The sequence below is a fragment of the Rousettus aegyptiacus genome, unplaced genomic scaffold, assembly GCF_014176215.1.
Source record: "Rousettus aegyptiacus isolate mRouAeg1 unplaced genomic scaffold, mRouAeg1.p scaffold_m13_p_9, whole genome shotgun sequence".
NCBI classification, from domain to species: domain Eukaryota; kingdom Metazoa; phylum Chordata; class Mammalia; order Chiroptera; family Pteropodidae; genus Rousettus; species Rousettus aegyptiacus.
In genome coordinates, this window is record NW_023416312.1 from 14,493,499 (window position 1) to 14,520,124 (window position 26,626).

The 26,626-nt window shown below is 34.7% G+C and overlaps 1 protein-coding gene and 1 pseudogene across 6 annotated transcripts in view; one reads left to right on the forward strand and one right to left on the reverse strand.

The window, feature by feature from the left end:
• Nucleotides 1–26,626, forward strand: part of IL1RAPL1 (interleukin 1 receptor accessory protein like 1) — a 1,213,847-nt gene that overhangs the window by 173,645 nt on the left and 1,013,576 nt on the right. For all 6 annotated transcript variants that reach the window (XM_016159491.2, XM_016159489.2, XM_036226767.1 and 3 more), the window contains one exon: nt 7,151–7,256. In XM_016159491.2, the coding sequence (XP_016014977.1) occupies nt 7,175–7,256 (82 nt within the window). In that variant the 5' untranslated portion in view covers nt 7,151–7,174. The remainder of the gene's footprint in view (nt 1–7,150; nt 7,257–26,626) is intronic.
• Nucleotides 13,154–13,272, reverse strand: LOC118608052 (annotated as a pseudogene).

Genomic DNA, 26,626 nt, shown 5'->3' on the forward strand with positions numbered 1-26,626 from the left:
CCTTTTGTGCTTCTTAATCTCTTTGCCCTTTTCACCATTCCCCTCAACTCCTCTCCTATCAAGTAGCCCTCAAAATATTCTTCATATCTGAATTTGTTTCCATTTTTGTAGTTGTTTGTTTGTTTTGTTCTTTAGATTCCACATGTATGTAAAATCATGTGGTATTTATCTTTATCTGACTTCATTCAGCACAATACCCTGTAGATTCATCAAGGAAATATCTTTTTCCATTCCCTTCCTTTTAGTCTGTGTGTTTTTTAACCTGAAGTCAGTCTCTTTTAGGCAGCATATGTAGTGGTCTTGTTTCCTTATCCATTCAGTCACCCTATCTTTTTGTTGGAGAACTTAATTCTTTTCCATATGAGGTACTTTTTGATAGGAATGCAGTCATTACCATTCTTTATTCCTGTTTTTGATACATGTGTTTTTCTTCTTAAAGAATTCCCTCCAACATTATCTGTCATACTAGCTTGGTGATGATGAATTCCTTTAGCTTATTTTTGTCTGGGAAACTCTTTATCTGTCGGCTCTAAATGATAGCTTTGCTGGTTAAAGTATTCTCAGTTGTATATCCTGGGTTTTCATCACATCGAATACTTTGTGCCAAGCCCTTCTGTCCTGCAAAGTTTCTTTTGAGAAATCAGCTGCCAGTCTTATGTGTGCTCCCTTGTAGGTAACTAACTGCTTTTCTCTTGCTGCTTTTAATATTCTCTCTTTGTATTTATACTTTGGCATTTTAATTATAATGTGCTTTGGTATGGACCTCTTTGGGTTCATCTTTTTTGGGGACTCTCTGAGTTTCCTGAGATTGTTTGTCTATTTCTCTAACTGGGTTAGGGAAGTTTTCCATCATTATTTCTTCAAATAGCTCTTCAACTTCTTGTTTTCCTTTAGGTAACCCTATGACCTTGATTTTTTTTACATTTAATTTTGTCCCATACACTCCTTAAATTATTATGATATTCTTGGCTTCTTTTTTCTTGCCGTTCTGAGTGTCCTTCACTTCTCCATCCTTTGTATTGGTGGTTCAATCTTCTTCTTTATCTACTCTGTTGATTCCCTCGAATATACTCTTCATCTCAGATAATCTGTTCTTCATTTCTGACCAGTTCCCTTTTGTAGTTTCCATTTTTATTTGTATGTGTTTTATCTCTTTGTTAAAGTTCTCACTGAATTAATCTGCACTTCTCCTACGTTCATTGAGCATTTTTGTAACCAGTGTTTTGAACTCTGCATCTGTTAGATTGCTTGACTCCATTATTCCTGGATCTCTGTTCTGTTCTTTCCTATGGGTTCTGCTTCTTTGTCTTCTCATTTTGGGTGCCTTTCTGTGTCTATTTCTATGTACTAAGCAGAGCTAAGTTTCCTGGTTTTATTAGCGTGGCTTTGTGTAGTAGCTGTCTAGTGACACAATCCTGAAAGGGAATCCGCTGCAGGTCAAGTTTAATCCCAGCTTTTGCCCCTCTTGGGGCCACCTGTTAAGATTCAGCAAGCAATTTACAGATGCTGTTCTTATAGTTGTCTCAAGAGACCACACCAGAAACCGAGACCAGCTGCCACCAGTATGAGTCCTGGCGCTGTTCAGCAAGGAGCACCTGACTCTCTGAGGACACACCTGGATGTGGCTTGGGTGGGGCTACGAGTTGGAGGAGGCAGAGTTTCAGGGAATCCTTACCTCCAGCCCTTGCTCCAATAACTCAGTGTCCCCCTATAAGTCCCTGGTGCTCCCTGACCAGCCTACACAGGGGTGGTACTTATAGTGAGTGAATCTGTCACCATGAAGTCCACTGAAGTCCACAGAGGCCACAGCCTCTGTCCCACTCAGCCACTGGGGATCCAGCAGCCTCACATCTTCTCTCCCTCCTACCTCCAACCATTGCAGGGTGAGTTCTTATTTTTCTCCCTAGTCGTAAGGCTTCTGTTCATCTAGACCCCAGCCGACTCTGCTTGCTGTTTGTGCCTTGTTTCTGTCACAACTTTGATGTAGTTGCAAGAGGAAATGCACAAAGCCTCTATCATCTACACCAATTTGGTCTTTTTCTCGTAACGTTTTATTTGCAGAGTCTTTCAGAGACTCTGTTATCATCTCCATAGGGACTCTATTTCACAACTTTAACATACATTGCTTTATGTAAATGGTGTACTTGGTAAAATACTTTGTTTCATGCACAAATGGATACTTTAATTATACTTTGATTAGAGTGAAGAAAATGACTGGTACAATCTTGTGTTTGGTAATGTAAAAACTTTTTAAGAATTAAATAAAATATAATGGATCATTTTTTTAGCATAAGTAATTATTACATACTAGCCAGGAATGGAAAGAAGACATAGGAAAAGAGCTAGCATTTAAAATATCTACCGTTAAATGTCATTGTTAAATATTGTGGTAGTCACCATAAAGACAATTATTTAAAGGCTGTAAAACTTTGAAATAGGTATTTACTACCTCAGTATGTTGGGAATAGTAGATCAGAAATGAAATGAACTGAAATGAAATACATCTGGCACATACTTATGCCCATGCTTTGTAGCTAATAAAACCGGGACTTGTAGAGATGAAGTAGCTTCTGTAACCTAATATAAGGTAAGACTCTTAATCCAGTTCATTCTTATTCTAAAACCAATTCTCTACTATATAAGTAGAGTAAAACAAATGATTCCAGAGTCCTTCTATTTTACTTCCAAACTTACCTTCCATTCAGAAACAAGCCAATGAAGCTAATTTTCCTTCTTCAATTTTCTGATTATGCTCCCACTTGTCTGACTTAAACAGTGGCCAGTATCACCAGAAGCATCTTAATTCTAAAGCAATTGTTTTTTTATTCTTTCAATACATAAACTCTGTTGATTGTGTGCTTAAATATCCTTGCTTGCTTCATTGGTCCAACTCTTTCCTGATTCACATTCCCTTTAAAGCCTATTTTTCTCCCTTTTCCTCCCCTTTGATTCCTTTTGCCTGTCTCATATATGCTGGTAGGCTCCAGAGTTGGATGCATAAGCCTTCTTTATCATTTGTACTTTCTTCCTTGTTTATCCTAGCCCATATCTTTAACTTCAGTTACAATTACAATGTTGTTATCTTCCATGTCTCTACTGAGCTGCTGGTTAATAATTTCAATTAACTACAAGACAATTCTAACAGGAAATTCCACAGGCAATTTAAAATCTATATGCTTCAAATGTAATTTTGTATATTTCTCCACCCTCATTGCCCTAAAAATCTTCTCTATTTCTATATATTAGTGAATAGTATCATAAGAGACCTAGTTGCTCAAACTATATGCATCGGATCCACTTTTGAACCTTCCTTTTAGTGCCACTTTAAAAAAATATGTCACTAAACTCTATTCCTGAGCCCATCCTGCTCTCCCAGTATTCTCCGATACTGCATTAAGGTGGACCCTCTTTCTCATCTTCCTATACCACTGCCTGCTAACTAATTTCTTCCACCTTCAAACTTTGCTTTCTAAAACAGTTAAGATTATTCACCCATAAGCATCCATTGATTCTTCATTGTATGTACTGCAAAGAACCTTAGGAGTGTGTGAAAGGGGCAGATCAGAATATTAGTTGAGCCATCATGGGTATTCTGAGGAAATGTATTCAATATACATATTGTTTTCATGATTTAAAAATTGATAAAGAAAGTGAAGGTGCATGAAATATCATTGGATGAAGTTAAAATATGAGTGAAAAACATCATGGGGAGCATGAAGGGAAAGTCCTAACTTCATACGTAGCATATTTTGTTATTAACAATCCTACATGGACATCTTCAACTTCTGTCACTACAGCCCCCAACCTGTGGTCTATTTACACTATTCTTGAAACTTGTCATTTCACATTTTTGCTTTAATAGTTTCCTATTGTTGCTTAGTGGCTTAAAAGAACACAAAATTTTAATCTTACAGTTCTGGTGGTCAGAAGTCCAAAATGCATTGGACTCACTTGGCTAAAATCAAGGTGTTGGCATTCCTGCATTTCTTCTGGAGGATCTAGGGGACAATCTCTTTCCTTTTTGTTTCCAGCTTCTAGAGGCTACATACATTCCTTGGCACATGCCTCATTCTTCCACATTCAAAGTACATCACTCAAATCTCTGACCTTGGCTTTCATCTTTACATTATCTCTCTCTGAATCTGATTCTGCTACTGCCCTTTTATAAGGATTATATTGGGCTTACCCAAATCATAATCTACCATTTCAGAATCCTTAAACCACATCTGTAAAGTCCCTTTGCCATACAAGGTAACATATTTATAGGATCCAGGAATTCAAACATGGGTTCATTTGGGGATGGGCATTATTCTGCCTACAAGACTGACAATCTCACTTATCCTTTGCCCTAAGCATGGAATTCTCTTTCCCTTAGACAGTCTCTCTGTTATGACCTAGCTGAGATGTTTCTTCTTCTGAAAGCCCTTTCCTATGACTTCACCAGACCCAACCTGGAGCAGAATTAATAGATTCCTCCCTCTACTCCCTCAGCACATTATACTTACCATATGGCATTAGGGCCAGTCTAATTAAATGGATAACATTTGTCTCCTTTATTGGGTTGTGAGCCTTCTTTATTAGGTGCATTACATTGTCTTTGTGTCCCTACTGCACCATAGCACAGCATCTTGTAACTAGTATATGCTTAATAAGTGTTTATCAAATGATGAGTTTGGATGCCAAAATTCAACTGTGGATAATAGCAGCCACATTTAGTCTTTAATTCATTCATTTTTTTTTCAGCTAACATTTGTTGAGCACTGGTTATAAAAAGATGAATAAAACACATTTACCCTGGAGGGACTTCAAGTTTCGTAGACTAGAAAGACATATAATTAAAGAGATAAGCTAATACTGTAGGGTAGGATGTAAAGAAAGCTGATATGTACAAAAAGTTTCACAGGTGAGATGATGTGAGTTAAGTCTGTAATAGTATTGTTAATAATAATAATAATAATGGCAACAACAATCAACTGTAATAAAATAATAACAGCAACAGCTTTCATTGATTTAGTTCGTTCTTCGCACCAGTGTATTTCTAGGCACTATGCTATATGTACCATAATTCCTATTTCACAAATGAAGGAGCTAGTCACAGATAAGTTATTTGCCCTAGATCACACAGCTCAGAAGTGGCAAAACTGGGTTAAGAACCCAGAGAGATTGATTGCTTATAACCACTGTGATATGCCTAAGATTTAATAGTGGTTCATGTGAAGCCAAGTGGTGAATCATTTCAGGTCCATATACCCAGAAATTAAGGCTTCTTGAAATTAGATCATTGATAGTATGAGCTATTATGTGACAAAAAGAAAACACACGAGAACCTCAGTAAATGTTTATTTAAAGTTTGCTCTGTGATTTCTGAGTAAGAGTTTTAACTATGCAACAAGTACAACAAAGCATGGATGTCTATGAGTTGACATACTTAATCTGTCTTTCAATATAAAATATAGAGGTTCATGAAGATTATTGTAGATTGACCAAGATTTTAAATCTGTGAAATACTGTGTAATTCTTTTTTGTTTTCCCTCATGTACAATGTGTCAAGGGATTCAGTTATTAAGGATCTTGATGCTACGAAATTGATGCTTTCCAAAGCAATTTAATTTTGAGAAATAGAATCACAAACTAGCCTGTATGCCTTATAAAAATTAAATGAGTAAAGAAATCGTATTTTGAACAAGAGTAAAGTAATAAGATAGTTAAGCAAGAAGGTTTTGCAGTGTATAGTTGGATCCTGGAGTTTCTTGGACAGCGCTGATTAAACTCACACTGAGAGAAGAACTGATTCTCTGTGCTAACCTTAAGGCTAAAGATATCAACTTGAAGATTTCCTGCAGCTTCAGTTAGTGTGGTCTCTGGGAAATGGGATTGGGGCTTTAGGAATGCATGACTCAGGCTTGCACTTTAATGTGGCATTTCTTCAGATGTGGCTGATGAGTTGGCTTTTCAACTAGGTTTCATTTATATCTTTATGAGAACTCAAAGTCCTTGGTTAGAAAACTGAAACAGGCTATCATCATTTAAAGGAGCTGGAATTAAAATAGCTTATTCACAATGCTTATTTAAAAAATTCGCTGACTTTCTGACTAAAAGGATGGTGACACTTTACAGCAAGTGAATGGATTTTGATTTTGTTTTGTGAATTAAAATGTGTTTTAACAGACGTTTATTAATGTGAATGAATTAGTCATTGAAAAATATTCAGAGGTATCTGAGGTGCTAGGAGAGTGAGAAATATGTGACTGTCAAATCACCATTTCAGCTTCTTCATCTTTAATAAAGTCATAGTGATAGAAAGCTGAATATGATTAGTCTTCAACTGTCTTACAGAGAAACTTGTGCTGTCATGGATTGACAATATCTTTGAACTGTGTTCTGACTTGCTACTTTTTGAAATTCAGTCTTTCAGCTCTGCTCTCAGTCTTATAAAAAATAAAAGAAGGATGATTTTCTAGGAAGACAATGTTCATTTCAGTTAAATTTAAATGAAATATTCCCCCTTTTTGAAATCCAAACACTAGGCTACTGTTCCTTCTAGTATCCTTCTGAGAGCCTTGTAAATGGGAAGAAATAATGTATTTTCCTGTAGCTTTCATAGACAGTGTACTTTCTTTCCATAGAATCATAGTCTTAAATTCTCTCAAAGTATCTTTTAGAGTTTTTGAAAGAGAATTGTAAAATTATAATTAAATCTTTAGAGGCATAGAATTTATGATTTCTTTTCAGTTGGAAAGAGTGATACTGAATAAAACCATATTCTGTTGTAGCACGGAAAATTAAAAATGTCAGTGTTTGGCAATTTATATTGAAAACAAGCTGTTAGTAAAATAGTCTTTTAGAAGGAGTTGTTTCCACTTATCTAAATACAATTAGATTCTCTAAATAGAGAAAAGTTTTAAACCTTAAGTGACCATAAGATTTTAAAACATTTTGGGGAGCCTAGAGAAATTATGGCATTACTGGTTTTGATTTAAGTTAGGAACCACAGCATATGGGAAAATAGACTACACAGATCCTGTTCATATTCTTTCCTTTTGTGGAATTCATTGCTCCAATCTTGCGTGATCAGAAGTCAAGCAAAAATCTTATAATATTGATCTGTATCTTTAAAAATGTATTTTTACCTTTTTTATCTTTGCTTTAGGGAACAGTCTTTAAGAGCTGGAAGATGAAAGCTCCGATTCCATACTTGATTCTCTTATATGCTACTTTCACTCAGAGTTTGAAGGTTGTGACCAAAAGAGGCTCTGGTAAGCAGTGTTTCTTTTCTCTCATTTTTTATGGCTTGAACTGGTGGTGCTATGTTTACACACGTGTCATTTGTGGAGAGATTGAGAATTAACCAGAATTCATATTACAGAAATATTGTAGCTATATCTTTAAATGAGTGGAGCATATTCATAGGGAACTAGAAAAGTGGGAATAGGTTGAAAAAAAGATGGCTTATTTTGTTAGTTACTATGGATTGGAATGGATTCGCTATCAAAACCTTGCAGTTCGATTTAATTTTATAACTTGATTTTCAAGAAATTCTTTTATAAAGAGTGTCATTTTAATTTTTGCATGGAAATATTTTGAATTTTTTTCATGTTAACTTTTACTGTTACCATTTTGGTGTCAGCTATGCTTAGGGCAGACTTTTTTTAGGGTTGTACTTCAACTAATTTGGTGAATTATTTTGCAGATATTTAAAGAAAGCACCAGAGTTCATAAAAGGAAAGGGAGAAACCTCCTAATGTATTAGTAGGAAATATAGAGGTAAAATAGAATGGTAATATGAAAGGAGTTGACCAATAAAATAATGTGAAACTTATGGAAAACTTTACATGTTATCAGACATCTTGATTTTCAGTTGACTATTGATACTTAGAGCTAGTGAAATATACAAGGCAATTGAATAAACGTTGTTATCAATGTGGAGTTGTATCTCATCTAATAAGTCACTGATAATAGAAAGACTCCACATTCACATTTTATGTGGGGTTACAGAATTTTTGAGTCTATAGCTTATGGATGTAATGGCAGGAGAAATGTATTGTGTTTAGTTGATAGAACTAGGATGTATTATTAGTTCTAGAGAGACAGTTGGGTAAAAGAAGAGATAATGTACAAGAAACTGAAGAATGTTATAATATCGCATGAACAAATGTATTTTTTGAATTCATAAAGGAGAGCGAATGAAAGGGCTGAGATGGGCTGCAGCAACCATTCTCAGTCCCTTAAGTTAAGAAGCTTCAAACTCACATTGATTATGAAGTGAAAAAGGCAGCATGAAAGGGAAATAGAGAGCAGGTGGGAGGAAGTATGGGGAGGAATTGAGGAGTACTTTGGGATGGTGCAGGGTTGAGAGTAAAAGGAATTTTACTGAGCCTATTGGCTCTAGAGCTTTTTGGTTATTGTATACCTGTTATATGTGCCATTGATATGATTGTAGGCAATGTGAAAAGCTATGTTTACACATTATTTTATCTTTTCTTGGTGAATCTTTTTGAATGAGAGAAAACCGTAAAGCAGGATTATGATATTGTGGCTTTTTTTGTAATTTGAATGGATTACTAGCAAATAGCAGATATCTTGATTTCTTTGCCACTTGCAAGGAATTTGGGCATACCCATTGGAGTGAGAGTAGGTGGAACGGGGTGTAAATCATGATGAAAGCTGATAAATTCTACAGCAGTGATATTTTCTAAAATAGTAACTTACATTAAAAGTACTTAAAATGAATCTTTTAGATGCTGGCCACGTAGAAGAGAAACACTCATCTGTATAAGTATTTTAACGAAATGAAGCTATTCAAAATAGAAATATTGATTGAATCTCAGAAACTTCATTTTTCTGATTATACTTGATTACATAAAATTGTTTTTTTTTCAGTTGTTTTTGTGTATGTCAGGTCTATGCTAATTATTTATTGAAATGCAAATGTGACTTTTTTTTCATCATCAAATAGTGGTGACAGGTCCATTCTATATAAATTCTAAGGAAAAGACTTATATTAAATTCTGACTTACTTTGTATGTTTGAGAAGCATGGGAACAGAGCTAGAAATATGGGACAGTTAGAAAATTCATATCTCCTTCTGCTCCAGAGACCTGAGAAAACTCAATGACCTGTCTCAGATTCAATTTTTATTTTAATGGCATAATTATTTTAGGAGGGTGGTAATAAAATATTGCCCTAAGTTTGGCAGAAGTTCTGAGACCTAGTTCTATTTACGAAATAGTTGTCATATTGCTGCTTAAAACCTGTCAAACCACATATGTTTTCTATTTCAAAATGTAAAAACTTGAGGCAGGTACTGAGATTTAGTGACGTGTTTGATTTTATTTTTCTGTATTATGTGAATTAAAATAGCTTCTCTCAGTATCTATGTTAAGACCCACCTGAATAGAAGTTTGTTTGATTTTTGAATATTAAGTGTGTAGTTTCAGAATAAATAATATCACTTTGCTCATGTTAGCTGGTGCCTGTTACCCTGCACCTCTGTTTAGAGAATCAGATGTGTAGCTTACTGAAGAGCGTTATTACTGGATTCCATATATCAAGTAGAAGCAGACTGCACTTGGCACTTTTTCCTTAAAAGATTAATGGCTCAGTCTTCCCATTCAGCCCAACCTATAAAACTTACAGGCATCAAGGCCAGGGAATAAAAATCAATTTTCGATGTTTAATCTCACATATTAACTAAGAGAGCTACTTATCTTTGTTCTTCTTATCATTTAATTCTCTTTTTATTTTCAGTTTTATAATTCTTTTTGGAAGTTCAGTAAACATGATTCAAAACCCAATGCTTTTCATATGTCTTTTGGTAGAATATTATTTTTAATTCACTGTAACCGCTCGAAAACCAGAACTAGATATTTTAATAACCAAGAACATATTAAATATGGTTATAACGCACATGGTAATGTTGAATTTTATGGCACGTTAATTGTATATAATGTTTATTTTAGATAAACACATGGTCATTACATAGAAGTTCAGAAGTAGGTATTTGTTTCTCATTAACAGAACTAATTTGAAAGCAATAGGAGCTCTTTATACATAAGCTGTAGATGTATAATTTTTAATCATATTGGCCAGTACTTCCATTGCTATTAATTTAATGAACAAATTATAATGAGACAGTTATAGCATAACATTCTTGACTGAAATATTAAAAATTAAACTTTATAATGTTTTGTTTTAAACGTCACTTTGGGTATGTATATGATTATAACAATCAAGCTTTGAATCTGCGAATCTGGTCTCTCAGGTGATGTTCTAAAGTTTTGCAAACATTTAGATCTATGCAAGGAGATGTTCAGCATTTGTTATGCAATAGCTTTTCTCTTGGAACAATTTTATACATTGTTTTTAGTTTTCATAAGCGGCACTTGAAAACACAAAGACTATTAATATTACCCATTCCTCCTCAAGTGTGTGAAGTGTTGTAGCAATTTAGTAAGTAAACGTTTCAGTTGTTGTCATTTGTAGAATCCTGTATAAAAACCACATGTAAATGCTTGCGTAGAGAGTCTTTGTATCTTAACTATTTTAGAAAGCTTAGTTTGATGTTCTTGTTTGTCTGTGTCTGTCTCTCCCTTCCTCTTCCCATCCATTCCTTTCTCTCTTCCCCCTCCTTCTCTCTCTTTCTCCCTCCTTCCTTTCCTTCTCTTTTCCTCCTTTTCTCTTTCTCCTCTCTGCCTCTCTTTCTCTTCTCTTCTATCTTCCATTCTTCCTTTTTCTTTATTAGTGTATTTGTATGAAAATTAGTCTATTTTGAATATATCCCTTTTGTCTTTGTAGAACTTTTAAACTAAAAATACTGCCATTACTTTGTTTGAAGGGTTAAAGTCTATGAAATTCTATGTCTTTACAAGGTCCTTCCAAGAGGATAATATTGTCTCAGTAACAGCTATTCTTAAATAGTTCTTTTTATTTTGTGTAACTAAGAGAATTTGGGATAAGATTCAGGGGGAGGGAAATAATGTAAACTGTTGAGGGACTATTGCGTACAAAGTATGAGTAAAGCACTTTGGGGGAACTAAAGTGTGAGTTGTGACTTGGCCCAAGGGTATGGGACACTGAAGAGAAATGAAGCTAGAGGGACTCAGATGTAGAGATGAGGGAAGAGAAAAGGATCTGGACCTTTTGTCTGTTTCTCTTTGCTCTCATACCTAAGATGGTGAGTGCAAGGATCATGATTTATCTAGGCTTATAACATCTACAGTGCCAGATATGGTGTGTGTTTCAGAGTCAAGGTTCAATGAAATATCTTAATGAAGTAATGATTACATGAATGAATGAATGAATGAATAATGGCTTTAATGTTCAAGCTGGATTGCATCAGTGAGGATGCTACATGACCAACATAGTATTAGAAAAATAAAAGAGCGTTCAAGAAAAACTGTTTTCTTCATGAATAGAAATTACTGAAGCAAAATATATAAAGTCAGAATAAGCAGTATCTAAGGCATGCTAGTATGAAGACAGTGAACCTTTGCAAATCGTGACTGTTTTCATGAGCTTGAAGTGCATGTGATAATTTGTTTGGTTTTAATCATGTTGTTTAATACAGATCACTATGAAAAGGGGGTAGTTCCTGATTACTGGTACACAATAACTAAGCAAGTGACTTCAGTATAGAAAAAAGTATTCACAATTATTGCAGCATATGGAGAAAAATTAGAGGCTATATTATAAAAATCAAAGAATACATCTTATTCTAGTGGGTATTTAAGATAAACACACACACACACACACACACACACACACACACACGCACATGCCCCGCCCTAAAGCAGCCAGCTATTAGAGAGTAAAAGGGTTACCACAGGGGTTTGATATTCTCTTCATTCTAGAACCTGACAGTAGACACCTGTTCATGTAAAATGATTTAGATGCAGTTCTTTCTGACAGCAAGAGGAAGGCAAGTTTCTCAAGAGGTTTGCCCAAACTCGTAACTCCAAGCTCAAATAATTTAGTTTAGGTTCTTATCTTTGTGTTTGTTATTTCTGAAAAATAGAACTAGAAGCAAACAAATTGAATTGTTAGAAGAATAATTTAGTTTAGCTATTAGGAAGAATGTGTTGTTCTTAAATAAGTATTTGTGTATTTATTACATGTCTAATACTATGGCCAAACACTTGTAAGTCATTAGGATATGTTACTAAAAGTTTTGGTTTTCTTTAAGTAAAAACAACAAAAAAAGATAAGGGTAGTAGAGGTTCTAATCTTTGTGTTTATTTCTGGATCATCATTTGTTTAAATAAAAGAATTTGTGCTAGTGTGTAAAGAAAGTGAGATTTAGCTGAATAGGTGTGAGAAAGTCTGATGGGATGTTTCCATCTCATGCCAATGTGATTTATGTGTATCTGCTCTCTTGGGCATTCCTGGAAGTCATTGTGCTTAATTCCACATGATTAAGAGACAACCTAGTCCCTCAGCATCTGCCTTTTATTATGTTACCATGTGTTTAGTCCTAGTTTGTCAAAAATGTCAAAAAGTATGAAACACTTCTCTTTTTTTTCCCCTTTGGGATAGCTTGTAAGACCAAACTTCTGAGGCTTTGTTTCTTTATAAAGTTTTTTATTTAATGCCCTTTAATTTTTCTTGGAAAAAATTTTCCCATTTCTATTTATCCTTTTTAAAAATAAAATTTGAAATTAGGTCTAGAATAATTTTAATATTCATTTGAAATAATGTCTTTAATTAGAATAAGGCTAACGAATAGAACTTACTGCTAATAAATTAAAATTATCCTCTATCTTTGTTTAGTGATCATCTGATATACTTATGAATTTCACTATAGACTTACTTGTTCCATTTTAGTTGTCAGTACACTTTTATATAGAGTTGGTATAGATCAACATTAATTTTGCAGACTGAAACTTGTTCATGGCAAATTTACATGGGGAAGATAAAGGTCAATATGGATGAATCTTGCAAGTTGAATAAGATCTCAGCAGGGAGGGGAATATTCCAAGTTAATAAATATGGCAATGTGACACCATATCATGGGGGACAATAAAAGATTTGTTCGTTTGTTTATTATTTATTTGTTTGTTTGTTTATTTATTTACTTTTTTGGGCAAGGCAACTCTTGGTTGGCCTCACAGATTGCAAGGACTTTGTCAGTATACAATCCCTTATTTTTTATTTGTTACACCTACAGCACCTGGTCTTCCTAGGTGGTCTCTCATCCAAGTACTAACCAGGCCTTACCCTGCTCAGCTTCTGAGATCAGACAGAATTGGGCTTGTTCATGGTAGCATGGCCATAGGCTGTTTTTCTACATATTCAAAGGGAAGGGTAAGGACTGGAGGGCAGCAGTGAGGAGTCAGTCAATGGTGGGTGTTTAAAATCATGTTAAGGAATTGATGCTCATTCTAGAGACAGCACAGAGATGACCACTGCAGGACCTGAGAATGAATCCCTGATCCGCGGACAGTCTACTATTATCTTGAAGGTGATCCATGAGGTGGTGTTGAAATTAGGTACACTGTTATATTAGTATCCTGATTAATGCTTTAACAAAACACCAAACATTTAGTGGCTTAAAGCAATACAAATTTTTACCTTATACTTCTGGAGATCAGATATGTCTGAAATGGATTGGTAGGGTTGTGTTTTTGGTGCAGGCTCTAGGGGAGAATCTGTCTGTTTCAGTGCCTTTTTCAGCTTCTAGTGACGGACTGCATTCCTTGTCTCAGGGTCCCTCATCACTCCTACCTCTGCTTTTCTTGTAACTTCTTCTCTGGCTGTAATTCTCCTGCCTCCCTCTTTCCCTTATAAGGGTCCTTGTGATTACATTGGACCTGCCTAGATAATCCAGGAAAATCTCTCCATCTCAAGATTCTTATATTAATTAAATCTGAAAAGTACACTTTAAATGTAATGTAACATAGCCACATGTTTCAGTGATTAGGATGCAGACATCTTTGGGGAGGTGAGTGCATTATTCTTCCTACCATAGCTAGTAATAGCTAAGTTGTCAAACAATTACTGAATTTGGACTAGAGATTAGAGAAGGATGGTCAGTCAGGAACTAAATGGGAATGAGGGAGTTAAGAACAAGGATGTTGAAAAGTTTTGCTGAAGGGACCACTCAATCTGTGGTCTATGATCTAAAGAGAGAGAGAGAGAGAGAGAGAGAGAGAGAGAGAGAGAGAGAGAGAGAGAGAGAGAGAGAAGGAATTGGGGATAAAAGGAAGAAAAAGGAAACGAAACCAGGGCTGAGAAGAGGAAGGGAGACAGAGAAGGAGAAAGAGGAGAAACAGATTCTAGTGACGCTTTGAATTTTGATAAATTTTAATATTCCTCTGCACTCTACAAATACACTGTACTCTACAAATTCAACAACATTCCATTCTCTTTGTGGTATCCTACAGGAGTCTGTGTTCCTTTCAACCAAAAATATCTGACACAAAAATGATTTCCTGACTCAGAATAACAGCAGTGAGAACGAGGAAGACAGAAGAGAGGCCAATTATGAGTTAGAATCCATTGAGTTTGATGATTAGACTTGGGATATTTGAAAAAAAGAGGTGGAGAAAATAATTCTGTATTAGGAGGATTGCGATGCCATCAATCATATTAAAGGTCCCCAAAGAGAAACTTGAAAGGACCACATATTTAAAGAGAGCAGTAGGTAGGTCTTTGTGACTAAGATAAAGTTCAAAATGTAGATTGGGAATAGAGTATGAGGATTTCATATATCTTGCAAGGAATTCTCGCTTTAATATTGTAGAACATAAAGTTTTGGCTGAGATATTTAATTACTTTGCAAAACTCTGTAGTAGAAAATTCGGTCTGTGAGGTTGGGCATCTGATTTGGCAGATGTGTTCCTTGTGGTATCTTCTATATACCATAGAGATGAAACTCCTTGATGTATATGAAGTAGCACTTCACGGATGTTTGTACCAGTCTGTAAGTAAAGCTGCCTTTATGGAGAAGGAAAGACATACACAGTCAAGCTGTAAAGGGTCACACCTGAGAGTGGCATGGTCAGATCTGCTTTTGGACAGATAATACTCCCTGTAGGAAAGACTGGTGAATTCCAGAGGACCAGTCAGGGACTCAATAAAAATCATTCAGCTATACTACAGGCCAGAGTAGTAGTTCAAAGAGAACGAACAAATGTTTCTGAAGAAGAATAATTGGGATTGAATGACTGTCTGTAGATGGATTGTGAAATAATTTGAGAAGTTATATTGATGGCGTCACCAATTATAGCGAGAGGAGGGTGAATGGTTTTTTCATGGAGAGATGGAATGAGTTCAGTTTAGAAGATATGAGCTGTGGCAATCACTGGAAATATCGAGCTGATTGATTTATTGATCTGGAGTTGAGGTATTATCCTGTGGCTATCTTAAGAAATTCCCACAAACCATGTGGCTTAAAACAATAGAAATCTACTCTCTCGCAGTCCTGGAGGCCACAGTTCTGATATCAAGGTGTTGGCAAGGCCACATTTCCTCAGAAGGCTCTGTGGGAGAATCCTTCCTTGCCTCTTCCATTTTCTGGTGGCTTCAGGTGTTCATTGGTTTGTATCTGCATTATTCTGTTCTCTGTCTTTATCATCACATGGGCTTATTTATATTTCTAATTGCCCTCTGTCTTTCTCTTATAAGGACAGTTGTCATTGGATTTAGACTCTGCTTAGATAATCCAGGATAATCTCATCTGGAGATCTGTAAGAAGTCAGATTTTAAAAGTATATTATACAAAATAAGTATAAGGGCCATTTAGCTTTTAAAGTTTACTTAACTCTTAGAAATTATTACATTTATTGTTTTTTCTATTTAGGTGAGACAAATGTAAAATTCTTGGTCATCCATGATAATGAGAATAATTGTACTACAGAAAGGATAAAGCTTTTGCCAACAAAAATTCTTTTTGCTTAGATTTGAAATGTTTGCCATAAACAAATCTCCTGAAGGTATAGGATATTGATTCAATTTTTGTTCCCTTCATCCTAACAGATGGAAAAGGTGGCTTACAGTGTATTAAAATTTTCCATGGTTGTTAATCCTCATGTTGACTATCTGAAGTTGGCAGGATATTCCAATACTGGCATGCCAACTTTTGTCTACAGTGATGATTACTAAAAACACATGATTGGAATTATTTTGACAGAAGTGTTTTAGGTTGTTCTGATGAGTATTATGAAACCTGTAGACTTGGAAATTAAGAAACTCAGTTTTCAGTCCAGCCTGTCATAAACCTTGTTGATAGGGGTAAGTTCCTGATCCTTTCAGGGCCTCAGTTTCCTTTTTCATAAAGCAAAAGTTTTGGACTACAATATTATCAGTAGAAATAGAAGTTTACCCTTTTGTTTATTTGAGAAGCATTTATTGAACACCTTCAATACATCCTCAGTACATAAAGTGACAGTTTTTTTTCTGTAGCATATTTTACATATTTGAAAATTGATGAAACAAATTTAGGTGGCTAAAGTTTGTAGTTCTAAAGTACTTGAAGACCATTGTCAACTATATTTAACTTTATGATAAACAGTTAGTTGTAACACCAGAGAGCCATGGACGTTATTAAGTTCCAAACAGAGGTTTGGTTATGAAAGAAATATGATTTTTAGTCTTGTTAAAAAGCATTAAAGTGCTATTTAATTACAAAGCTAAGGTGAAAAATAAGGTAGCTTTCCTTGCAGGTGTTGACATGTCTAAATGAAATTAGATTTAGCAGTTCAAAATACTAAACTGTGCTTTAGCCCATTTTCTGCTTATTTATGACAGATTTCCTTTTATAGGGTTATAGTCTCTTAAGACATGTAGAGTGTTGCCTTGCATGGAAAATGTTTTCTTAAGGCAATAACAGTAGCTAACTTCGCCAGGTTTTAAAATCTCTCTAGGTTATATGTAAACATTTAAAAATATATCAGTAAGCTTCTTGTGGGTATCCAAAATACTATTCAATAACCATTTGTACCATACTTACTGTACTAAAATATTTCCCAAGTCATTTAGTTACCTTGATTTCAGTAAAGTTCTGTCATTGGCATTTTACCTTGATCTCTAAGAGCATACTGCAATTTAGTTTATATTCCATATAGGACATAAAATTTGTTGTGAATGATAAAGGAAAGTTATTTTTATTAATGATCAGGAAAGGTTTCAATATTCTGATTATTGAGTTAATATTTTATATTGAATTAGTATTTTTCTTTAGTATATTTTCATATCAGGAAAAAAGAACAACTTTAACTTGAAAAGAGGATTCTTCCCGTTTTTCCTAGAAATATGTTTTATAAAGTAATTGGACTTTGCAATGCCATCTGGTGGCTTTTCTGAGATGGTGACAATGCAGTAATAAATACAGAAATCAGAGAGAAAATGAGCATGGAAGAAAACTTCTAAAGAATTATTTTTCAGAAATTATTTTAATTGACCCTAATATTTTCCAAACATTTATTTCCTCCAATTTATTGTCCTAGTGTATAGGTTTATGTTTTTCTTATATTTTTATAATAGAAATTATCACTGACATTAAAAAATATTACATCTTTCATGATATAATCATCATTTTATCTTGTGTCCCTGTATAATCAGAGTTCAAGTTATGTAGACAAGTCCATTTATGTTATAAAATATTTAAGGATTCCTTTTAAAAGTACTCTGATGCCATTAAAGTCTTGTCATTGTAATGGTTTAAGTGTCAGTAGGAGAAAAAAATCATTAAAGATTTTCTACTTGTTCACTAATATAAGAGCTACTGGTAGAAACATGGAAGTGAAGAACAAGTGAGGATGGATCTGTACAAAACCACTTTGATTTTCTTGCTAGTCAAAAGATTGGGCCTAGAGTTAGGAGGTGAAGGTCCTGGGGATAATCAAGCTAATGTGAAGCACTAGTCATCAAGCAAAGTTACCTTGAAAAGGCAATTGCCCTTATCTGTATATCCCAGAAGAATGAGGTTCAAGTTGAAGGGCAGTTTTTGGTCAGCAATGTTTTGTTTTTCAAAGAAGAAAAATTTCCAAAGGGCCTTAGCTATTATAAACATCTTTTCAACTAAATAGCATATAATACACATACACAAACACATATATGTGTGCACATACATACACTACTGTCTTGCTATACTTTGAACAGAATCTCCAATTGTTTTTAGTTATGAGTACTTATATATAATGTGTACAGCTATAATTGTTTATGTTAGTTTCTTTCAGGGTTTTTTGCACTTCTAACCTAACGTCACATAGACGTCTTTTCATCTTTCCAAAGGATGAATTAATAGATTCTGTATACAATTATTAACAAGCATTTATTGAATTCCTACTGTACTAAGTGCTCAATAACATTGACAAATATCAGCTATATCTGGGTATAAGGAGGTTAAAATATCTAGATATTTGTTTGTAGATATTTAAATTTTGAATTCCTTATTTAAAAAACAAAATTATAGAAGGTTTTAGTAAAAAAAAACAGTGAAATGATTTATCTTTGTTAAGTTCAATCATTTCTTTGTTTTCCGTATCCATATATTCTTAAAATTGTTTATACAGTCTCCCCATAGTTTTGATAATTATCGTTTTGGAAACATATGGAGTGCTTATTTTTGTAGCTGCATGTTCTTTCATAGTATAAAACCCATGTATCTGTCATAACTGAAACTGGTGGTGCTTTAGGCATTGTCCATACATATTCACTAGTCGGTTCTGGTTACTCTTTTATATTTAATAAACATTTTTTTAAAACAAAACATACTATAAACAAGCAATTGGACTGAATTATTCAGGGGATTAAAAAAATGAACTATCTACCATCTCTATTAAAGATCTTGCAAAAAAAGGCATATTAGACATACAGTATAGTGTATTAATATCCTATTGTTGCTACAAAAATTCCCACAAACTTAGTAGCTTAAAACCACAAAAATTTATTATCTTATAGTTTCAGAGGTCAAAAGTCCTAAAATCAAGATGTCAGCAGGGCTCCAATCTTTCTGGAGGCTCCAGGGTAGAATCTGTTTCCTTGCCTTCTCCAGCTTCTGGAAAGTCATCCACATTCCTTGGTTTGTGGCTCTTTCCTGAACTCAAATCCAGGGACATAGAATCTTCCAAACTCTATCTATGACCTCTACTTCCATTGTCACATCTCCATCTCTGATTCTGACTCTCTTGCTTCCCTCTTATAAGGATCCTTGTGATTACATTGGGCTCCACACAGTTAATCTAGAATAATCTTCCCATCTCAAGATCTTTAATCACATCTGCATAGTCCCATTTGCTGTGTAACGTAGCATATTCACATGTTCCAGGAATTAGGATGGTGAAACTCTTTTGGGGGGCATTATTCTATTTATTGCCAAAGTACACTAGAGTAACCTTTAGATGAAAGAGTCTGATATGGCTGGAATACATGTACATTTGGGCACAGTATGAGTGACAGGAGGAAGGGATGTGTCAGGAGAAAAGGTGGAAAAAGGTAGATGGGAGCTATATCACAGAAGCCTTTCTTTGTACAATGTAATAAGAAAGATGACTGTTCTCTTGTAGGAAAATCAGGAACTGCTGAGGAAATTTAAGCCAGTGTGTAGCAGGAATGCCTGACCAGATAGATTGGAAAGAGCTCTGAGAAGAGAGGGTGGGGAATACGGCCAATAGGTCAGGCAAATAAGTCATGAATTGAGGCAGTAGCATTAGGAATAAAAAAGAGATGGGATTTCTAGTACAATATGGAATTAATAACTAATGACTGATTGTACAATGGAAAGAGGGGGAGAGGTGGAAGGCGATTCTGGTTGCTTTTATCAAATTTAAAAATCTGTTTTGAATTAATAGCTAATGTTCCATTTCCAGTCCATATTCTTCTTGGACAAATAAATACTTAGGTTTTCAATATGATGTATCTTTTGTGGTTTGAGTTCAGACTGGCCCACTGTACATCTGACATAAAAGTCTTCAGTTTGGGAACTAAATCCCTCTCGTTTTTGGTCTCTCATGCAGAGCATTTTCCTAAAAATATTTCTATTACCTGTGCTTGTAATGAAGGATTGTATCAGTGAGTCTTTCTTTGCTAATTTCAGTGAAATACCTCAAATGTATGGAGGGACATTTTAAAAGTCATTAGGCTTATTCTAAAGTATGGTGTAACATACAATATGTGCATCTCTACGTGCATATACCCATGTACATCCATATACACACATGTATATGTGCATAAATACACACAGCTAACTATTAATTCACAAAACACATTTAGCAAGGAACCACTATGTGCCAGGTGCTAAGGATTCAAAAATGATTAGGATATGTAATTGCTGCATTTTTTAACATCTGTGTTTTATTTACCCAACTAAATAGTATAAGCTCATCGAGTATAAAAATATGCATGTTTATGTATATGTCTTTTAGAATCAGTGCACTTAAAAGAGTCATTGCATAATTGGTGCTCAATACATATTTGTACTTGGTTGCTTGATTTAAGCACATTGAAGAATCTCATCACAACATTCTATTTTCCCATGGTGATTTATGTCCGTGTTGTAACTTCTCTGGTACCGGGAGCTCCTTGAGGAATGATCTCTGTATAGTTTAACTTCATAACTTTTATAAGCTCTCACCCAGGTCCTTGCATATAGCATTCTGTGATGAATCCTTACACAGGCAAATGGATGAATTTAACTTACATGAAACGAATGGTTTCATTGGAGTTTACATTTCTGTGGAAAGAAAGAATTAAGTTTTATCTTTAGCTGTCAGGATGACCTGAGAATTCATGATTATTGTATATATTCCCCGCCGGGATTGCAATAGCTGAAGTCAGAAGCACCAAAGCTACTCTGGGAAGTGGATCTTGAGGGAGCATTTATTCTTTTGCTCAAAAGGAAAGCTTTTCAGTTACTTTATTGTAATGGGAATTGGGCAGCTTTTGCCTCCTCCTTGTCTTTGGAGTTTTTGCCACATGTGTGCATATGTAGGTCATTGCATGAAGGAATCCTGCATGGAAGGATGCCTGCCAGGAGTGGGGCATGAGCCAAAGCAGCTGCTCAATGCCTCCACGTCTCTCAAGATAGATCACAGCAAACCCTAGGAATGCTGGTGAATAGAAGTGGCCTACAACATTGAGGGTGTTTTATTTTAATTCAGAACATGAATTAGTTCAATTTGGCAACTTGCACATTCATTCTGCCACTCTGTAACTGACATGCTGCTCTGCAATGAACAGTGGTGACTTACTGTTTGTTTCAAAGGCATGTTTTTGCTTCTTTGGAAGACGTGCTTGGTTTGTTTTGTTCAATTTTTAATGATACATGATTTTATTTTACATTTCTTTGGAAACTGCTTTGTATCCTAGGGTTTCCGGCTTTCTTTGATTTGAGAGGAGGTTATTACCTTCTAAGTTTTCAATTAGGAAACAAAGCAAGTTTGGAAGCTCCATTGGGATCTTGTAAACCCTTTCAAAGCATGTTCTGAATGAGACAATTTTTGTGCAACTAGCTCTAATTGTCTGAAATGAGACAATCTGCAGAAGCTAATTGGAGAGTCTTATTCTACAGCATACATGAAGTTGATACAACAATGTTTCTTCTTTGGGTTAACACAGTAATGACTTTGCTTTCCTTTTGTTTGTTTGTTTGTTTTGTTTATCTTTGGAGGCTTTTGGTTGTTGTTGTTGTTGTTTTTTTTTTTGGTCCACACTTCCTTTCAGTACTTAGTAGTTTTAAGGGAAATTTTTCTCATTTTTACTTAGTATCCAGTGATAAGATTCAGACTTTAGGTGTATATATATGCCCCCTAAAATTCTAAATTCACACCCACTGTTATTATTTAATATGACATTAGTAAACTATTGACGACCTTGTATCCCCTTGCATTTTATTTGCATGTGATATCGAATTCTATTTGAATTTAATACTTGTGTTCTGAATTATAGCTGGTAGGTATGGAATAGTGTTTATCACATTTTCTTATCATCATCACCTGAGTGATTATACTGTTGACATATTCTGAATTAGATAAGAACATATGCTTGACTAAATTGATGCCTTGCATAGAAACTTGCATATAATAGATTTCATTTGTGCAGTTAAATTAATTTTTGATTATATTTTTTGGTTTTAGTTTTATGTTGTATATGCTTCCTCAAATCTGTTCCTTCATGACTTAAAAAATAAGGATCCTTTGAAACTTGGAAACTTATCACACAGACATCGTATCATCCTAACTTGAAGAAGTCAGGCTTAGTATAATTGAGGAAGAGGATTTAAACTTTATTGATACATGCCATTAGTTCTCTTATTATCTTAAATTTGATTTATAGTTTGTAATATTTAGCTTAATGAATGGGAAAAATAGAATCATATTGACACTTTTCGGATGTGATCGGAAGGTTTTTCTAGAAAGCTCTTTTGTATCAGATTCTTGTGTCTACAAATCTTCTGGTGATGCCTGACAACTCTGGAGGAAAATGCTCCATCAGGTGGAAGGGAGGCGGAGAAGAGTTTCAAGAAGAAGGCAGCTGAGAGGACATGGTAGGGAAAGTGTATGAAGTAGAGTGTCGAGTAACACATGAGCATAGAGTAGAGATCCATATCTTCCAGCCTCTCCTTTCTGTGCCTAGTGCCGCCCTTCACCATTACACAGTTTTGTCATAAAATCAAACCAATTTTCCTCACAGTAGAATGAGGTAGGAATTTTGAAAAAGAAGTTGGAAAATGGCAATGGTTAACATGGCTTAAATTAAATATGTTTCTTTTATGAAGAAACCTTAAGGAAGAGTTCAAGATTAGGAAAAATGATGTTATAGCCAGATGTTTTGAATTAAGGAAACTATCAAGTTGGAGATTTTTTAAAAATGAGAACACTTAGTTCATGTTGCAATGTGCTTATGCCATACCATCTGTAAATTCGTGTTCAATGACAAATTATGAAAACTTCTACTCAAACTTGTAGTTATATTTAATTTAGTTGCGTACATTTTTTAGAATTGCAAACAGAAAAACGTGAACTTGCATTAATACATGAAATGTTAATGGAAATCTGTTTTTCTATGTATATGAATGTAAATGCATACTCTGTTATTTTATACAGATCATTTAAATTTTATGTGATTATATACTTAACATATTTATATAATATGATACTTGAACTGAAATGAGTATTAAGTAAGCTATGTGCTTTTAATGAGTTAAAAAGTTAAATATTTTCTGAAAAACAAATTTGATTTTCATTGGAAACATATAAGCGTGAGGTTTTTAAAATTTGTACCCTACTTAGTTACCAAAAAAGAGCTTACATTACCTTTTACAATTACTATTTGTAGGAGAAAGAAGATATTTATTTCTCTGCTATTGTTGCTTTTTCTAAGCATTAGGGAATCAATGGGTGGAATGCTTTTAGTTGGTGCTGATTTTGCTCTTGAATAGCCTTCTAAGTCATAATAGATATAACAATTTTAAAGAAGTATTTTTTTAAGAAAATATTTCGAGGTGTGCAAGTGAAAAGAGTAAATCTATTTTCTATCAGCTATTACGAACTCTTAGAGTCTTACAGGTATTTGCTTTTATAGTGATTGTTTAGGTTGTATGTTTAACAGAATATGTCAGGGGGTTATTAAAATATCATTTAGTTCTTTTCTTCAAAAAGTAGAAGATATAGTAATTTGCAAAAAAATTAATACTGATTCACCATGTAGTACTTTGAGTTATCTGCTGTGTGTCAGCTATTATTATAGACACTGGGAATAAAATGATAGGTGCTTTTCTCATGAAGAGTACAGCCTCATGGCCTTAAATAAATAAGATAATTTCATAATACTTCATGCCGTGAAGAAAATAAAACAAGATAGTACGATAGTGATTAGTAAAACTAGCTACTTCAGATAGGGTGGTCAGGAGAATTCTCTCTGAGGAGATATCATTTGAGTTGAGATTTGACTACAAATAAAGAGCCCATTATATAAGAAGCTGGGAAAACCTTATTCTAAGTAGAAGGAATAGTGAATGCCAAAGATTTACAGCAGGAACAAACACAACATGTATAAGAAACAGAAAGAAGGTCATTGTTAGCTGGCAGGTAGTGACCAAGATTCATACAGTGGATTAAACAGTAGAGTTTTCAAAGGCCCTAGAACAATGAGTGGAGGGGCTAAGTGGAAGGAAATGTTGGAGAATTAGCTGTGATCCTGTAGGTTGTGATTTGGAATTTTCAATTTATTTTCAATGTAATGTGAAACCACTAGAATTTAGTAAATGGAGGAATAATAAAATCTGATTCACATTTTTTAAAAGAATAATTTGACTGTGGAGTAAGAGGCTATTGAGGTCATCCTAACAGGATCCTGAGGGCAATTGCAAGGTCTAGGGCAGTAAAGGAGGATGGAGAGATAAAGAAAGACTGGTTTGGGTGACAGTTTTGAAGTAGAACCAAACAGGACTTGTTGGAGTGGATGCGGGGGATGAAGGATTTGTGAGGAATACATAATATATAAGGAACCATGGATGATTTCTAAGTTTTCGAAGCAACTGGGTTCATGGTGGGGCTGTTTACTGAGATGGAGCCAATTAGAGAAGGGAGGGGTTACTGTTTTAGCATGTTACATTTGAGATGTCCATTCAGAATTCATGAAAATTTTTCAAGGAGTCTGCTGGCAGCTCAGTGGACAGGTCAAGACTGGATATCTAAATGGAGGGTGTCACTGGCATGTAAAGGGTATTTAAAATCATTTGCCTGGATGAGCATACATAGATATAAAAAGTCAGAGGTTATAGGATGGAGCCATGGGATGCTTCAACATTTCAGATGTTGGCAAAGGAAACCAAGATACAAGTAGGGTGAGACAGGAGAAAAATTGAGTGATTTCATGAGAGCCCAGAGTGATTCAAGAAGATGAAACCAGATGTACTGAATAGGGCTGAGAAGTGGAGTAAGATGAAGATAGAGTACTGTTTATTGGATTTGGACACATATACAACTATTAGTAATGAAAAGCAATAAATGAACACTAGAGAAAGGTAGGGAATGGTGGCTAGGCAGAGGCTTTGGGAGCCAATCTTAAAGTCTTATTTGCAGTACTGATATCACACTGCAGCAGCTTTAAAGTTCTCTACTGTATGTAACATACTTGTGGAGGTTAGTATGTGCTACTAGATATACCAAGGTAAGTATGTAGATCAGGAGAAGTGAAGAGAATGGAAGCATAAAGTTCAAATTATTTTAGGAAAAATACCTAGTTGACATAAAATTGAGTGAAATTTATTTCACAGAGCCACATTCCTCAGGCCCACTGTCCTGTTAGATCTATTATGTAATGAAGGGCTGTGTTAATTATTCCTGCCACCTGCATCTAGTGAAATTAGATGTGAAATTTATGATAGGTACAGATGGCCATTTGAAAAAAAATAACCACTTTTTTTTTCTATGAGCTGATCAAATCTCATAAGTTAGAAATGTTCAGACGGTGAAATTAATCAATAGCCTTCTTTATAAATGTAGATAATAAGCACAAATGACAACTTCCTCAAGCCCAAAGAAACTTGTTTTATTTAGATTTAGAGCTTAAATAATATCCAATCAAGTGTATCATGCTGAATATATTGTAACTTAAAACTCTGGTGGAGATTAACCTAATCGAATTATTTCAACTTTAAAAATCTGATAGCCCTCTCAATTTAATTCAGAAAACGTTATGCAAATACATTTTAATCTTAGGATGCATATAAAATAAAACTAGAATATGGTATGTATTGGTGAATAATAAAGCTGTCAATATTATAATGAACTCATAGGAAAGATGTGGCCTGTTGTAATTAATAATGTGCACCTTTAACAAGTTGTAAAGCATTAATTATCCTGGCAAGGAAATAGAAAATAAATGGTTATGATGGCCAAAATCCTGTTCATTTTGCACAGACAGTTACCACTATTGTCAATCTGAGATTGTTGAAACGTCAATTTAGATGGCTGTGGGACAATGCAAGCTGGAAATTAGAAGTACAGGTAAGCCTACGAGGTCAGATAAAGGCAGGATAACAGAATAAAGAAGCAGAGATTGGCTTGGTTACTTGGGTTGAGGAGATAGATGAAAAATAAGTTGAACTGGATACAGTAATTAGATATAAATAAATTAAGTATAGAAATGAGGAATGCAATTATTAGGGATATGTTCAGACCCACACATGTATCAAATGCAATGGATGTCACACATCTCATTGGAAAGCAGGGGCTGAGATATGCAAGGCTTAAGATGATCACAAGCTGAGAGAGGAGCAGAAACATACTGAGAATTCTCTAAAGAACATGTGAAACAAAGTTATATTAAAGCCCAGATTGTCAGAGATAATCTGGTATAACTCCCTTTTATGAGCTGAAATATCTTAAAGGTATTCAGCTGAATGAGTGGCCTGCTAGGTTAGATCATCAGGGATAGTGTGGTTCTCTTTGTATAAACTATTTAGGAAAATTATATGTGGTATAAAGAGAGGTCATAGCACTGTGTTAGAGACCAAAATCTTTGTGCATTACTCTATCTGCAGGAGGCCAAGGGAAAAAAGTAACTGTTGACTAAGTGGCATATTTGAATTACAGAGCTCAGCAACAATATAGCATGAAAATCCAAATACAAAGAAACTACTTGTGTGCCCACATATTTAGTTTTTATTAGTTTTGTCCACACAAAA